Consider the following 17,081-nt stretch of genomic DNA (forward strand, 5'->3'; position numbering starts at 1 on the left):
CATATGTATGTATGCATGCAAGTATGTGTATGTATATGTGTGTGTGTATATATGTATACTTTCTCTTCTCTGTTGTAAAGCATGTTCTCAGGTAAGGATCTGACCAGCTCAGTTACAGCTGCATGTGGGTTTGTCACCCTCTCCTCTCTTCCCAGGGCATTTGCATTTTAACCCTTTTTTGTAACTGGGACATGAAAGTCTTTGTGAAAGGACTTTCTAGGTTTTGGTGAGCAGGTGAGGAACTGAGGAACTGATTTTGGAAAATAAGGGAACTTCCCCGTACCTCTGAAATGGCATCTTTTACGGGACTGCTTACATCTCCTTCCTCTAGGATTAAGCCCTGATTTTTCCTGCATTGTGGTCTTGTACTTTATGTAACCATTATATTTAAATAAGAGACTGAAGCCCAGTGAGGTTGAATTAACTTTGGAAGTTGTTTTTCTTGGAATGACTCGACATATTGTCTGTGATAATCCGGTAAAACGGGGCAGTAGATTCCCTTCCCATGGAACTCTGTGGGAATTTTCTGAGGCAGGAAACCAGCTTCTCATTTTTCACACCTTTCTGAATATTTGATCTCACCACAGAGGCTGCCAAAAACATATCCATTGCCCTGCGTTTTTCACTTGGTTTTTCCTATGGAAAGAAGGCTGATAAAAATCACTTTGTCATTTGGTTTTGCCCCCTGTCTGTGTTCTTTAGCAGGGTTTCCTTACTCAGAGCAGTTCCAAGCAAGTTTTCCCAGAGAGGCGGTAGCGGGGCCCCAAGGTCTTGTCCTTTCTGGTTGCTTCCATAGCAGTGAGTATCATGTGCTCCATTGCTCCCTCACAGTGCTGCATGGCTCATACCATGATATTTACCCTGGGCAGCATCACTGTAGAAGATGACAGAAAAGTCTCACTACTCTCAACAGAGGGATGGGCAGCCTTAAGAGACAAACAATACGGCGAAAGAGATTTGCGTAGTACTTTACAGTTGGTAAAACTTGCTTTTGGGTGGTGTTGTTCAAACCTCTGATTTTACCTAATAATAACAGCTAACATTTATAAAACCACGCACCGTGATGACCACTTTCCAATGCCTATCTCATTTGATGCCCTTAACAGCCCTGGGAGGTGGATGCTATGATTATTCCCATTCTACAGATGAGGTCCTATCTGGTCACATCATATCTAGGGCAGCGAGGTGGCTCAGTGGATAGACTGTTGGGTCTGAAATCAGAAAGACTTATCTTCCCGAGTTCAAATCTGGCCTCAGACACTTACTAGCTGTATGACTCTAAGCAAGTCGCTTAACTTTGCCTCAGTTTCCTCATCTGTAAAATGAACTGGAGAAGGAAATGGTGAACCACTCAAGTATCTTTGCCAAGAAAACCCCAAATGGGGCCATAGAGAGTCAGACATGACTGAAACAACTAGACAACAAGAACAACAAATGAGGAAACTGAGGCAAGCAAGGGCTAAGTGAATTGCCTGGAGGATACATCTAGTAAGTGTCTGAGGGTGGATAGGAACTCTAGACCCAGCACTCTATTCACTGTGTCAGCTAACTTCCCCATGTGGAAACTCCTTCCATCACTAAAAATCTCAGCAACTCCACTGTAATTTGTGGACTTCTGGAATTATCCGGGAGCATTCCAGGATGGAGTGACTTGCCTATGGCCACAGAGTCATATGTTTCAAAGGCAAGATTTGGAGTCTGAGTCGTCCTAACTATGACATATTTTCTCTCCTTAAGGGCATTATTTAATTTTATGCTTAGAAGTCTGTGAGGTACGTAGTACAAGTGTTAATATACCTATTTTATAGGTATGTAGACTGAGGTTCAGAAGAGTCAAATGACTTGCCTAAATTCATACAACTAGTAAATAAACCATGAATTTAGCTTTTGGCTTCACAAAATGAATTATTATTTTTTTCCCATATGAGGCTAAGGATAAGTACTAAAGCTTTGATTTCATTAGTACAGGGAATTCCTAGGTAAGAAAACTCTACCATCACAAGTCTGTACCTTCTCTCTGATTTATAATTATTCATTTATATATAAAACATATATTATTAATATGTTACATAATATACATTTTAAATGTTTATATGGAATATAAAATAAGCATATGATGTATTGATTATGTTTTTTATAAATAAATAAATTTATAATTAGAGAACCAAGAGGTTTAGTGACTTGCCCAGGGGCACACAGCCAGCACATATCAGAAGCAGGATTTGAACCTGGTCTTCCTGGCTCAAATGCTGGTGCTCTTTTTTTTTTTTCAGATAGGATATTAAATCACAAGAAATTACATAGAAACCCACATTATTATATGACTGATATGGCACTAGCAAACTGAAGATGAAAGGCTTTTCATCACCTTCTCTCTCTGTGATTCAGGCTTCCAGTGAGCACTACTATACCACAAGGTAGATCAAGCAAACTGAACCCTGACAGGGCCATTGGATCTTGTTCCCAAAGCTACATAGCTTCTATTTCCCAACTCATTTGAGTCCATTAGGTGTGCAGCTCCTCTTCGCCCAGGCACCAGGCATTTTACTGTAGCTAAGAAAGTCTTAGCAGGGCTCGTCCTGTGGTTTGAAAGTTCAGCAACTTTTCCTTTGGTCTGACAAAATGTTCCATCAAAGCATTTCATCCACTTCCCTTTGCTTTGGCCTCTTCCAACCTCCTCGGGCTTTTAATGTGCTATTTCCATCGTTCCACAGATTACCACGTTGTCTGTGCAAGGTACATTTACAGAGATGTTGGGGAAGCTTTGCTTATCAAAGAGAGTTTTACTCCTTCCCTGTTCACCTCAAATGATAACTTTACCTTCTTGTCCAAGACCACCATGGTGGGGATTTAAAATATGTGTACAATTTCAGTGGGGGCTCACTCATGCACTGCATGTCTGAGGGACAACTGATGGGAAAGAAAATTAACAGCTTGATGTTCAGTAATGCCTTTTGGTTCTGTTATACATGTGTTTTTCATTTAATGAGAACCAGCCTGAAGTCAGACCACTACAAGCCAGTGTCTTGTAGGCACGAGTATCTAATACTCAGAAAATTAAAATGCTGAAAGGCAGCTGGGATTGTGTTTTAAAAGCAGGGATAGAGTGCTAAACCTGTATGTGAGAAGACAGGGATTCAGATCTAGCCTTAGATACTTACTAGCTGTGTGTCCCTGGGATGGACACTTAAATTCTAATTATCTCAGTTTCCCTATCTATAAAATGGGAGTAATACTAGTACCTACCTGCCAAGGCAGTTGTGAGGACCATATACGATAGGCAAGAAGGAAGAAAACAAGCATTTATCACCTGCTGTATGCCAGGCACTCTGCTATGTTATTGCTTAATTGTTTTACACTCATGCTCAACTCTTCATGATTCCATTTTTTTAAAGCAAGGATACTGCAGTGGTTTGCCATTTCCTTCTCCAGCTTACTTTAAAGATGAGGAAACTGAAGCAAACAGGATTAAGTCATTTGACCAGGGTCACATAGCTAATAAGTGTCTGTGGTTGGATTTGAACTTGGGAAGATGTCTTCCTGACTCCAGGCTCAACACTGTATCCACTGTGCCGCCTAGCTGCCCCTTGGCACTGTGCTAAGTGCTTTACAAATATTATTTTATCCTCACAACCTGTTAGGTAGGTAATATTTATGATCCCCATTTTACAGTTGAGGAAACTGAGGTAGACAGAGGTTAAATGACTGTACGTATCGTGTAATGCTGAATTTGGACTCCTGTCTTCCTGACTCTAAAGGCCACCACTCTGATGTGCCACCTAGCTGCCTCTGATAACACAAGTACTTGGCAAACCTTAGTGTACCATATGAATGCTGGCTCTGATTGTTATTAGAGATAAGAGAGTTAGAGCTGGAAGGGATCTGAAAGATCATTTAGTCCAATCTTCTCATTTAACAGATGAGGAAACTGAGGTCTAGAGAACTTAAGTAATTTTCCCAAGGCCTTACAAGTAGATGGTAAAAAAAAAACCTATCATCTGAACTCTAATTCCAAATCCAATATTCTTTCCACAGCACTGTGCTGCTGTTTATGGTACTTTCCTTATCTGTAAAATGGGGTAATAATGGCACTGTTAAAAGGTAGCTCTGTAGTGCACAGAGCACTGGACCTGGAGTCAAGAAGGCCTGAGTTCAAATCCAGCCTCAGACACTTCCTAGCTGTGTGACCTAGAACAAGTCACTTAACCCTGTTTGCCTGAGTTTCCTCAGTTGTAAAATGGGGATAATAATAGCACCAACCTCCCATGGTTATAGGGGAATCAAATGAGAAAATAACGTAAAATGGTTAGCACAGTGTCTGGTATATAACAAGCTCTATATAAACATTAGCTGTTATTACTGTTGGCTACAAGTTCATCAAAAGATCATAGATTTAGAACTAGAAAGGACCTTAGAAGCCACTCAGTCCCCTCATTTTACAGATGAGGAAACTGAGGCCCAGATAGGTTACATTAATTGCCCAAGATAACATAGGCAATCAATGGAAAATCCAGAATTTCAACCCCAGGTCCTATAACACCAAATCCGGGACCCTTTCTGCCTTACTTGCTACATTCTGTCTTGAGTTGTAATAAGGATCAATGAAGGTAATGCATACAAAACGTTTTGTAAACTGAAAATCCTTGTATAAGTGTCAACTCTGATGATTAGACCACTCAAGTGAACACCGCTTTCCAAAGAGTAGGCTTCCTCCACGTGCCCATGCTTTTCATTAGCTCAAGCTTGTTTCTGCCTCATCTTGTACAAGGATTGTCATAGCTATTAGGATGAAGAGCAAATGCCCTCTGAGAGCTCATTCATGGAGGAATGGATCTGCTATTCTGCAACATGGTAAGAAAGCAAGAGAGGCCATAAGTGATTCCCTAAAGGCTTAGAACTCATAAGCCAGGTGACCTCATAACATGACCTCCTGTAATTATTTTCAGCCTCTCTGCATCTTCTCTATGCCCAATAACACCTCTACACAAGTCAAACAGCAGAGGAGAGAAAAATTATTGCTCCCTGGTGTTCAAAATGAAAGGGAAGGATTAATATAACCTTTGATATAGCCCCTTCCTATGTGCTCTGAGCTAGAAATAATTTAAATTGGGTGAGCAGAAAATAATGCTGATTCACTTTGCTGTAAGAATAATCTGGCTGAGAGTGGACAATGTGGTCTGAACAACTTGCGTGAGCCAGTGTGGTAAGCTTGGCTCTCAAAGGGAGTATGAGTAAAGACCAATGAGACTGCCAGAAGTCCCCAAGTTCTTATCTAATTTAATCTACTTAGAACAATTTTAAAATTAGAAGGATTATAAACTGGATGATCTCAGAGGTCATATAATTCAGTTCCCCACGGAGAAACTGAGTCTCAGAGTCAAAGTGACTTGCCCAAGGTCATGCAGATAATAAATGGCAAAGGCATAAGCTTAGAACCACTGCCTACAGAGCCTGCTTTTTCCTCAATGTCTTTCTTAAGTGACTAGTGGTTATTCCACATCTGCTTGAAGACCTCCGTGACCAGGAAGTCACTGCTTTCTAAGACACCTGTTCTATTTTTGGGTAGTTCTCATTGTTAGAAAGTTCTTTTTTCTTCATTAGGATAAAATTTTCCTCTGTAACTTTCATCTATTACTTGGGGACCAGGAAGAACAAGCTTCATCCTGGATAATTCTACTGGATAATTCTTTAGGAAGTCCCAAGGTCAATTTAGCTTCAGATACTTACTAACTGTGTGATCTTAGACAAGTCACTTAATCTGTCTGCCTCAGTTTACTCATCTGTAAAATGGAGATAGTAATGGCACCTACCTTCCTCGGGTTATAGTGAGGATCAAATGAGATAACATTTATAAAAAGTGCTGAGTACAGTGCTTGGTGCATAGAAGATGCTATAAAATTCCTACTTATTATTATTATCATTATTACATATATGATTTTTCTTATCTATTCTCAACAAATAGGTAGCTAGAATTTGGTTGGGAGAGATAGGATTTTACAGTATAGCTCTGGTTTGAGGTATTGGAAAACATAGTGAGATTTCTACTTCTCCTGTGAAGACCTAGAGTATTGTTTTAAAATGTATTCTTCTGTCTAAAACTACATATATCCTTTCAACCTGGCCCTGAACTTATGAAGGGAGCAGGAGAGAGACGCTCTCTCAGTGTATAAGGCTTAGGGCTGAAATAAGGGATGCAATGATCAATGCCAGCATTGAAAAGGAGGTTTATTCTTAATGGATTTTACTGTGAAAGATAGGACAGGTGCCACTAACTCGACTTTGGCACCCAAGAACACTCCAAACATCTCCTCCATCACTTTTGTTTTTCCAGTCTTGTCTTCTCTGTCCACTAAGTCTAATTGAAAGAAGATTGGCAAGTATACATGGTCTCAATGCCTTCTGAAAGAAGGAAATAATTAACTTTCTAGTAGACCTTCCCAGCAGTCTAGCCACTTACTTCAAAGTGGACTCCTGTCATTATTCTGTGGGTGGATCCTGTGATTTTCTCTGACTTGATAGCTTAGAAATGCCTCAGAACTAAAGAAATGCATCTTGGCAAATAAAAACCAACAGCAACAGTTTCTATTTATGGTTGGATGGCACTTTCTCTGAAAAAGATCTGGAAGTGTTAGTGGACCACAAGCTCCATACATATCCTCTGGGTGTTATAACAACTAAAGTTAGTGGGATCTTGATATCACAGAAAGGTGTAGCTTCTGGAAATGAGGCAGTGAAAGCTTTGCTTCTTCTGCTTTAGTTAGACTTCATCTGGGGGTGCTGTTTCTGGTTCTGAGCACCATAGTTTAGGCAGGCTACTGATAAGCCAGAGACTTTCAGGAGGAAAGCAGTTAGAACGATGAGAGTCTTCCAAGTTCATGCCTTTTGAAGTTCAGTCAAAGGAAATGTAGATGGTTACCCTGGAGAAGAGAAAGATGAGGCAGAGTAGGAGGATTATGGTGACTGTCTTCAAAGAGCTAAAAAAAAACCCCAAAAAACCAGGTCAGGGATTCTACTTAGTCTGCTTGACCCAAGAGGGCAGCACTAGGGACAGTGTGTGTGGAAGCTTCCTCCATGCAAAGAAAAGTTTCCTAACAGGTGATACTATTGAAAAGGAGAATGAGTTCCCTTGGGATGTTAGTGAGTTCCCACTCACTGGCAGACTTGAAAGCAAAGGTTGGAAGACCACTGGTGGAGTCTTTTGTAGTGAGTTGTTTTTTTTTTTTTTCCAGCATGTGCTGGACCTAGCTTTTGAGGAATTCCTTGCAACTCTGAAACTCCCAAATATAGCTATTTAATTTTTGTAAAACACTTTATGGAGCAGCTAAGTGGCACAGTGGATAGAGCATCAGGTCTAGAGCCAGGAAGACTCATCTTCCTGAGTTCAAATCTTGCTAGCTATGTGACCTTGGGCATGTTACTTAGCCTTGTTTGCCTCAGTTTCCCTCATCTGTAAAATGAGCTGGAGAAGGAAATAGCAAACTGCTTCAGTATCTTTGCCAAGAAAACCCCAAATGGGGTCACGAACAGTAGGATATGATTGGAATGACTGAACAACAACTCCTCTATCACTACATACCAAAAAAGAGGATTTCCACAAATATTAGGTCAGTATTATTGTTGGTGATGTTTCTGAAATATTTTGAAGACGGGCTTAGATTTTTCCAGTTAATTATTTACTCCCTTTTCTGTTACCTTGAATTCCACGGGCTTTTTGCTAATCTTTGTTCTTTTTTCTTTTTAGTGATTTCTCCCAAAGCATCAGATGATTCCACTTTTGAGAAAAAGAAAGAGACCTGGGCATTTTTTGAAGGTAAGTTATCAGTTACCCTTACAATCAAGTGCCACTAACCATGGATGAGAAAGGGAGCTAGAAACCTAAGTTTTCATTTTTACTATGGCAACCATGTTTATCTTCCCCTTTGTCTATATTTACATATCTGTTAAATGGCAGTACCTAGATGATGTGAAACAGTGTGTTTCAAACTTAGAGATCATGATAATAATGATGTAATGATGAGATAGCATTTATATGGTGCTTGTCTGCTAGGGTTACATAGTGGGGAGAAGCCTGGAAGAGAGCCAGGAAACCCTGAGTTCAAATCTTGCCTCAGATACTTTTAGCTATATGACCCTGGGCAAGTAAGTTGCTTAACCTCTTTCAGCCTCAGTTTCCTCATCTGTGAGGAGGGTGTACTCATTGGCCTCTAATATCCCTTCTAGCTCTAAATCTATGCCCCAGAACTCCAAGATGTTTGCCATGATCCTACTTTCTTTTAAAAGACTGTCACGCATGCCTAAAGAAATTTGAAGGTGAAAGGAACTTTGAGTTTGGAAATCACTAAGGTTGGATAAAAAGGGCCCAGTGAATTGTTATTATAAAACATTTACATAATGTGGTCATAAAGACTTCAGTAGTGAGAGAAGCAATTCTTTTCTTTCCTCATTTTTTTTTTTTTATACATACAATGGACTTCAGGCTCTTTAGTCAGCCGTATTTATACTTTTCAGGCACAGTGGATGGAGCTCCAGGGCTGGAGTCAGGAAAACTCATCTTTCTGAGTTAAATCTGGCCTCAGACTAGCTGTGTGATCCTGGCCAAGTCTCTTAACCCCGTTTGCCTCAGTTTTCTCTTCTGTAAAATGAGCTAGAAAAAGAAACAGCAAACCCAGTATCTTTGCCAAGAAAACCCCAAATGGGGTCACAAAAAGATTGGGCATGACTGAAAAAAGACAACACTCATACTCTTGTGAGCCATAGCCTACTAATTAATTAATAGTAAATAGTAGTCTGGTCTATTAATTAATTAATAGTAAAGAAGAAAGGAAACAAACATTTACTGAGTGACTACTATGTGCCAAGCACTTTATAATTTGCTATCTCATTTGATCCTCCTAACAATTCTGGGAGGTATTATTATTACTATTTCAATCTTATAGTTGAGGAAACTGAGCCAGGAAGAGATTCAGTGACTTGTCCAGGATCACACAGCTAGTAAGTGTCCAAGGCTAGATTTGAATTCACATCTTCCTGACTCTAGCACTGTATCACCCAGCTGATAATATTATGTGTTACCTATAAATCCTTCCACCATAGTCCCTACCAAAAACCAGCAGCCTTAGGTTCTGTTCCCTACAAAGAGACTCAGTGCAAATAGTAATTAAATGGCTTTCAAAAGAAAAAACATCAAACATGTATTGCTTAATATTTTAAAATCAGTGTTTACAAAATGCTGGCTCATTAAGACTTGTGCAGTAGCAACTTATTTCTGTTATTTTAACCCAAGCAAAACTTCTAGCAAAATGATTGCCATAATTTTGACAAACTGGACTGATGCAGGGCCCCTTTGCCCTTTTGTACTTGGATGGGAAGGCTAAGGGTTGCTGATGGATATCTCTCTCTCCTTCTGGAGCTTAGCTCAGCCGGATGTGAGCCTCTAGCACAGAGAGAGCTTTGTTAGACTTTTTATTGGTGAGATGTCAGAGTCCTTTAGGACTTCTCAAATATTTCTCCCTGAGAGAGGTGATATTACAAGCTAGATAAGAAATCTGAGAGACACAGGTAGATTCATTGATATGCATGGAGCTCATCCAAGCATTCGTGTTCTCCATTTTCAAATTTGAAATGTAGGGTATTGGTATTTTCTATATGAAGGCCACATTGTAGGAATTATCATTCCTGGGTGACAGCAAAACCCAGTCTCTTGCTCTTTCCAAGTTGGCTTATGTAAGTGGTTAGAGACCGGGCTGCTGCCCTTTGGGTTAAAGAATGTTTAGGTCACCATGTTATAAAGGAGTCCTGAGAGACAAAATCTTTATCCCTTTGCCTAGAACAAGTGTTGCTGAGCAACAGAGATTTTTTTCCCCTTTCCTTCTGCCAACTAACTCCCCTAAAGCACTTCAGCTCTGTTGGGGTGAAATGGGGCTAGACTACTGTCCCCTTGCCCTCCCACCATTCATGCATGAATACATGTACAAAATTTCTAGGCCCAACATCTGCTTCAGGGAGACCAGTGATGGGTGGATATTTTCTGCATGGCTGTTTGCAATTGTGTTTTAAAATTACATTTGTGCCCTCTGAAAATTAGTGACAAAGGACAGAGTAGTAAGTGGAGTCAGTGAATAAATAAGGTAGTAAACATTGGGGTTTTGGGGGGTAAGGATAGGAAAAGGAGAAGGAATTACCGATGTGATGGTAAATGTAATATTCTTTAAAGTTAATTCCCAAATGAGTTACTATAGAACTCTATTTAGACTAACTGCCCTGACTAGTGAAAGACAAACTCAGAGAACTTCATGACTCCATTGGTTTGGAAGTTCAAGTGTCTTACTAAATCCTATAGGAATCATACAAGAAAGCAAAGGCTAACGGGTGGATAATAGTGTTAGAATATTGCGATCCTAATGCTATTTATAACATAAATTTACATCGGTATAACTCTTCACAGGTTTTTAGGGCATTTTACATGAATTAGCTCATCTCATATAGGTTGCATCCCCCTCTTACAGAGGTACAGAAAAGTTAAATGGTTTTTCTTGCAAACTCTTAAGATGCAGGAAGTTCTGAATTCAGGTCTTCAGACTTCAAATCCAACGCTCTTTCCCCTAGGCTACACTGAATTCCAGTGTTGGAGGTCATGGGGGGTGGGGCAGTTGTTTGGTTTCTGACTTTGTCGCTGAAAAAAATTGCCCCAATTAGAAACAGAGCAAGAACTTACAGCTGAATCCTGGAGCACTCTCTGTGAGTGTTCTCTAATCAATGGGCCCACACTCTATTCTGGGCAAAGTGACAGCAGGCTAGCCCCATTCGGCTCCAACAGAGATGAGCTGCTTTAGGGGAGATGGTTGGCAGCAAGAGTGAAAATAAATCTGCTGTCCAGCAGCTCTGTGTTCTGGGCAAAGGGGTAAAGATTGCCACTCCCACCAGACTGCTTTATACCATGGCGACCAAAACAGTCTTCTCTTGTGCTCACTGTCATCGTTTCCTTCCTGGCCCTAGGGTACTGAATTTCATCTCACAACCTACACACTCTGGCCTTGTCTACATGGTTCCACAACAGCCCGTTGAAAAGGGAACAATTCCATCAAATTGTCTATTTGGCATTTCTTATCCAGGAAGGCCCAGTTGCTTGGCTGAATTGAAAAGCTTTGTAAAGCTTTGTTTTTAACTCTATCGAGTATGATTACTTAGAACAAAGGAAGGACTGTCACTTCTCTCCTAATTCAGCAAAACTAGGATCCCTGACCTTGGCCTTGACCTTGAAAAAGGAATAAAAACCTTCCATAGATAACACAGGATTCCCACACCAACAGGATCATGGAAATGGATGTTAATAAAACTCATTTTCCTTATCAGTCAAATGAGAGGTTTGGACTACATGATCTCTGATCTCCTTCCCACCTCTAGGTCCTATGATCCTTCCATCTTAAATCCTATCATAAAAGGCAAAGAGTACAAGAAGACTTGGATTTTATTCATGCCTTTGCCTCTTTGTGTGACTTTGGGCAAATCCCTTGTACAGGAACCTCTCTAGTTTCCTCATATAAAAAATGAAGAAGTTGTGATAGACGACCTCCAAGGTCCTTTGTGGCTCTAAATCTATGATCCTAAAATGTTAAAAATAAAAAGTTAGACTTTAGAGCTAGCCTTTATCCTTCTTTTATACTCAACCCAGATTAGATTCTCTCTTCCTCCTAAAAGCAAAAGCTAGACCAGATCTCAGAGCCGCCATATTCCTTTGGTGTCCATACTACAACCCTAAAGTGCCAGCAGACAGTGACCCATAGGCATTTCATGGGATTTTTTTTCAAGACATTATGTTCACTATTTGCATATTACCTTGAATAACCTCATCAGGAAGGAGGCTCCCAAATGCCTCTGAAAATCTCTTTCCTGGTTATAGTTTGCTCATTAGGACCCATGTTTGGAGGCTCTAGTTTTTCTGTTTGTCCTCGACTGGCCAACGTGTCTCCTTATCATCACTCCTCTATTCCCATGATGTTCTCAGTTAGTGTGTTGTTGTGCTTCAGTACCAGGTTACAAGTCCAACTATTTCTGAGCTTTCATTGCATTGGGGTCACAAAACATCCCTGTGCGATCATGTCTCATTTCTAACTCTGATCACTTCTACAAACTATGTTTATCTGCAGGGCTGCAGTAGAGAGAGTGATGTCTACACAAACACATTTGAGTTCAGGGTTTTGTGTTTGTTTTCCGTTAAACGGTTCAGCTTGGCAAAACAAAACAAAACAAAAAAAACCCTGGAATTTTTGTGGGGTTCATAGGGGAAGGGGAAAGAATGTGACATTGTACTTGACTTGAAATCATGATGAATTGAATTCAAATCCTGCTTCTGGAACTTATGGACTGAGTCCCCATGAGCAGACTTCTTTATCTCTGAGCTTCAGGTTTCTAGTCTATAGAACGGGGATAATAATACTTGTAATGCTAGATGGCATAGTGACCTGGAGTTAGGAAGACCTGAGTTCAAATTAGGCCTCAGATACTTACTGGTTGTGTGACCTTCGACAAGTCACTTAACCCTGCTTGCCTCAGTTTCCCCATCTTTAAAATGAGCTGGAGAAGGAAATGGCAATTCCAGTATCCCTGCCAAGAAAATCCCAAATGGGGTCACCAAAATTCAGACATGTCTAATCAACTAAACAACAATATTTTATATATAAATAATATACCCTTATTCTAATCATATATAATAACTATATGATTCCATGAATATATACACATTTTATATATTGCATATATTTTTACACATAGATATGTTATATATTTAAAGTTTAAAACCACCCTAGGAATTTCAGGAATATACATATACATATACATATATACATAAACATCATAAAGATACACGCATGGATATAGTATCCTAAAAATATTTGGGTAGTTTTAAGCTTCAAATATATAACATATATAGTGGGTACTTATATGTATACACACAGATACATATGTACTAAATATATACATGCATGTCTATATATGTATATACACGCATATTTAAGGTTTTAAATGACTGTAAAATATATATGTAACATATATGTGTATACGCACATATGTGTACATTGTTTTTAATCTTTTGTTTTCAAAGAGAACCAAACCATCTGTGAGTATGGCTGTATACACGGACAAATATACACACACACTCTTTTTGATATTTCATTCAGACACTTTGAAGTTGGGATTTCCCTTAGTGGGAGATGGTGTCTCTTACCCTCTACAGGCCTCCTCACAACCTCTTCATCATGTCTTTTCAGACCTCTACATGTATGCTGTTCTTGTGTGCTGCATTGGGATTCTCAGCGTCCTTCTCTTCACATTGATTATTCTCTGCCAGTCTCTGCTTAACAAGAGGAAATCGAGAGGTAATAGCCATTCAAAAAGTTGTTCTGTCTGTGGGGTGGAAGCTTTGGGTTTGTAACTGGACCTTGTAAAGTCCAGAAAGGCAAGTGATGTCACTTTGCTTCTTGGTAAAACACAGCTCTGTTTAAAGACCCATAGTGATTCAGAAGTAACTTTATCCCATGATAGGCACACTACTGGAAGAGGTAGAATTTGAGGCTAGGATGCTTCTCATCTCTTTGATTTCCAAGGGGAAATGTGAACATAGTTGAACACTGCCCACCTCCGTCTTTTTCAGAATTCCTCCCTTGATTTCTCAGTCAGTCAGTCAGGCAGTCAAGAAACATTTATTAAGAGCCTCCTGTATACTAGTTATAGGGCTAAGCACTGGAAATACTAAGAAAGACTAAAATACGGTCCTGCATTAGGGGAAGCTCACATTCTGATGAAGGATAGGGGAAAATTAACTTGAAAACAACCATTTATATACAAAATACATACAATGCTATTGGTAAGATGTCAAAGGAAAGACCCTAGCATTGAGGAGGGAGAGGGAGATCAGGAAAGGTCTATCATAAGAGATGGTATTTGAACTCAGTGTTGACGAAGATCAGGAAAGTCAGGAGTGGAGGCAAAGAAGGAGACATTGGAAACATGGCAGTGCAGCCGTTTAGAAGGTGCTGAGTGAGAAGATGGAGGGTGGTGTTGGAGAAGCACTAAGCAGACCTTTATTGCTTCTGTGACTCTACCAGCCTAGGTCTCCTCTTGTTTCTCTGGTGGCTTTTTTCCTTCCTTTTTTGCTGCATTCTCATCATTACCACCCAATCCAAGTGTGGCTACTATTTTGAGGTCTGTCCTTGCCCTCCTGCTCCTCTCTCTCTCTCTCTCTCTCTCTCTCTCTCTCTCTCTCTCTCTCTCTCTGTCTCTCATTTCCTTTGTCAGTTTTATCTATTCCCATAGTGTCTAACACCGCTTTTATGTTGGTAGCCCTTTTTCAAACTCCAAGCCCGTTGATCCTAATTTCTTCACCAACATTTTTTTCATAGCACTTCTACTTATTTGTCTTATAGACTTCTCAGACTGAACATGCCTTAATTCGACAGCCCCAAATATCATCATCGTCAACAACAACACAAAGCCTTATTATCTTTCCTTGAAAATAGCTGTTCCATCTGACTGCTCTATTTCTGTTTACTTTTATCCTAATTCATATTCAGAAATTCAGAATCCACTTTGTCTCCTTTCTCTTACCCCAATAGAATGTCACTAAATCCTATTAATTATTGAATTAATTTTTCTGTTCTTTCTATCACCTTTGCCATATGAGTTTCGAGTCTTTATTAATACATTCCAGGCAAATTATGATCTGCCATTTTAAGAATAAGCCTTGCCTTTGATCTGTTTTATTATTTTACTCTATTCTAGTAGAAATGCTCTTCCTCACCCACCTATTCCTACAAGATCCTATTCATCCTTGAGGACCCAGCTAAAATTTGCTCTCCTCTATGACCATCATCTTTGCCCTGATCTTGTCATCAGAGGTTTCCTCCTCTGAACAACTCGGTAACCTTGTTTTGCTTATTGGCCTTTTTAGGATTCAAGATTTAATTGGAAAGAAACTTAGAAGCCACCAAGTCCAACCCACTCATTTTACATATAAGAAAACTGAAGTCCAGAAAAACTTGCTCAGGATCACATAGAAAATAAGTGTTAGAGGCAAAATTTGGACCCAGATCATCTAACTCCAAATTCATTGCTTTTTTTACTACTTAGTATCCTAGCTGTGTGTTTGGATGTCTCAAACTTCACATTATAAGCTTCTTAAGGGTGAGGGGCATCATTTATCCATATTTATATTCCCCTTAGTATTTCATATAGTACCCAGTACATTAAGGGGCACCTGATATCTATTCATCAAAGGAATGAATGACCAAAGGATCCTGGGATCACAGATTTAAAGCTAAAAGGGGTGTTGAAGGTTATCTGGTCCAACTCATTCATTTTACAGAGGAATTAATGAATAAATGAATGATTAGCACAGTGCTTGGCATATAGTAGGCACTTAATAAATGTTGATTGATTTTCTTTCTGCTTTTCTTTGATGCTAAAGGTGTTTTATTGTCATAGTTAGAAAGAACTCCTAAGAGGAACGCATACCAGGTACATTTGGATCCTGGACAGCCTCAAACTGTCCAAGGAGAGTTAAGTGAGATCTCAGTCCTGCCCAAGTATCAGAGAGCAGAGAAAGTGGTGGATGGAGGATCATAGAACTGCTAAGAATCAGGCAGAACCTTCCTTACCTGAGGGCTCAAAACCCAGGAAAGAGATCATGAGGTACACTTTGATTTTGTATCTAACAGCATCAGCTCTTGAGGTGACATCATCTTGGTCCAAACCTGCCCAGAATGAACCTGCTTGAAAATATAAACTCCAAACAGCATCAACTGAACTCACTTTTCTTGGTCCAAGCATATGATGTATCTCTACTCTCCCTTTTCATAGCAATGATATGGCATGATTCAGAAATAGTCTTTGCCCTTCTAAAACTTTTTTTTCTTTAAGAGATTTTTCACTCAGCTGTTACTCATTTTGGACTTGGCATTCTGCTTTGCCTTCTTGTTCTCTGCTGATTTGAGTGCATGGGGGCAAGGATTTTTTCTTATTCATTTGCACCTATAAATTTAAGGGCACTTCTGCCATTGAATAATTACAGTAACTTCCTAAAGAGCTAATTTTTGGTAGTAATGTTGAATTTCCCAACAGAAAATAGGATATAGTGCTGGAAGTCCTATTTCATTCTGTGGTACTTAGGATCTTGTAATTTTCCAAGCTGCTATCATGGAAACCAGAAGCAGAAGAGAGTACATACTGCACGGATATGTCAGAATTCAACTTCCTTCAAAAAACTGACCCAATTACAAGTTTTTTGTTTGTTTCTTTTTTGGTAGACAATACTCTACCAAAATAGGACTCAAAGGTCATTGTATTTGATCACAAAAGCAGAAAAATCACACCTTCAGAACCTAGTGTTTTACACATTGTAGGTGTTTAATAAATATATATTTTCTGAAATCAACAAATGAATGAAAAAGCATTTATTAAGCACTTACTATGTGCCCTCTCCTAATTACTAGGGATACAAGTATAAAAGTAAGATTGTCTCAGCCCTCAAGGACTTTGAATTAGAATAGTATACTCATGTATATTATGGTACCTAAGGAGAATCCCTAAATTTTCAATCCAAATCAATAACATTTATTAAATACCTACCGTATTCTGCTGGTGAAAAATGCAAATTCTAGGTGCTATTAATAATATATACAGGTTAAGGGAATAAATTGTCCAAAGACCATTTCCAGTAAGGTAAAGATGATAATCTGTGCTGATGAGAGAAGTACCATATTGAGGAAATCATGAGCCCTTAAATTAAAGTGAAAGAATTAAGAATCATTCGGTTGAGATCACTTGATTAAAAAATTAAGTAGAACATATGCTCTAAGCTAACACCTGGTCACAGATGTTTGATGAATTAGGTCTTAGTATATTCTCAAATGCAAATACCTTATGTTCCAAAAGCTGATAAGCTTGGACTTCAAAAGAACTTTCCCTTTAAAAAGTGCTTTAAATAGTGGGTAGTGTCCCAGGTTAACCCACAAAGAACTACAATGTGCCAAACATGGCCAGAAAATTATGCTTTTACAATGAGAAATAGTAAAAAAAAAATATTGTTG

At 39.3% G+C, this 17,081-nt stretch overlaps 1 protein-coding gene across 2 annotated transcripts in view; it reads left to right on the forward strand.

The window, feature by feature from the left end:
* The window catches only part of VSTM4 (V-set and transmembrane domain containing 4), a 103,409-nt gene that overhangs the window by 33,069 nt on the left and 53,259 nt on the right, over positions 1–17,081 (forward strand). For both annotated transcript variants that reach the window (XR_011971397.1, XM_072627513.1), the window contains exons 3-4: positions 7,742–7,810; positions 13,266–13,373. Coding sequence is in view for 1 of the 2 variants with exons in the window: in XM_072627513.1 (XP_072483614.1) it covers positions 7,742–7,810; positions 13,266–13,373 (177 nt within the window). In the remaining variant the exon portion in view is untranslated. The remainder of the gene's footprint in view (positions 1–7,741; positions 7,811–13,265; positions 13,374–17,081) is intronic.

This window comes from Notamacropus eugenii, chromosome 1 (genome assembly GCF_028372415.1).
Source record: "Notamacropus eugenii isolate mMacEug1 chromosome 1, mMacEug1.pri_v2, whole genome shotgun sequence".
Lineage (NCBI taxonomy): Eukaryota > Metazoa > Chordata > Mammalia > Diprotodontia > Macropodidae > Notamacropus > Notamacropus eugenii.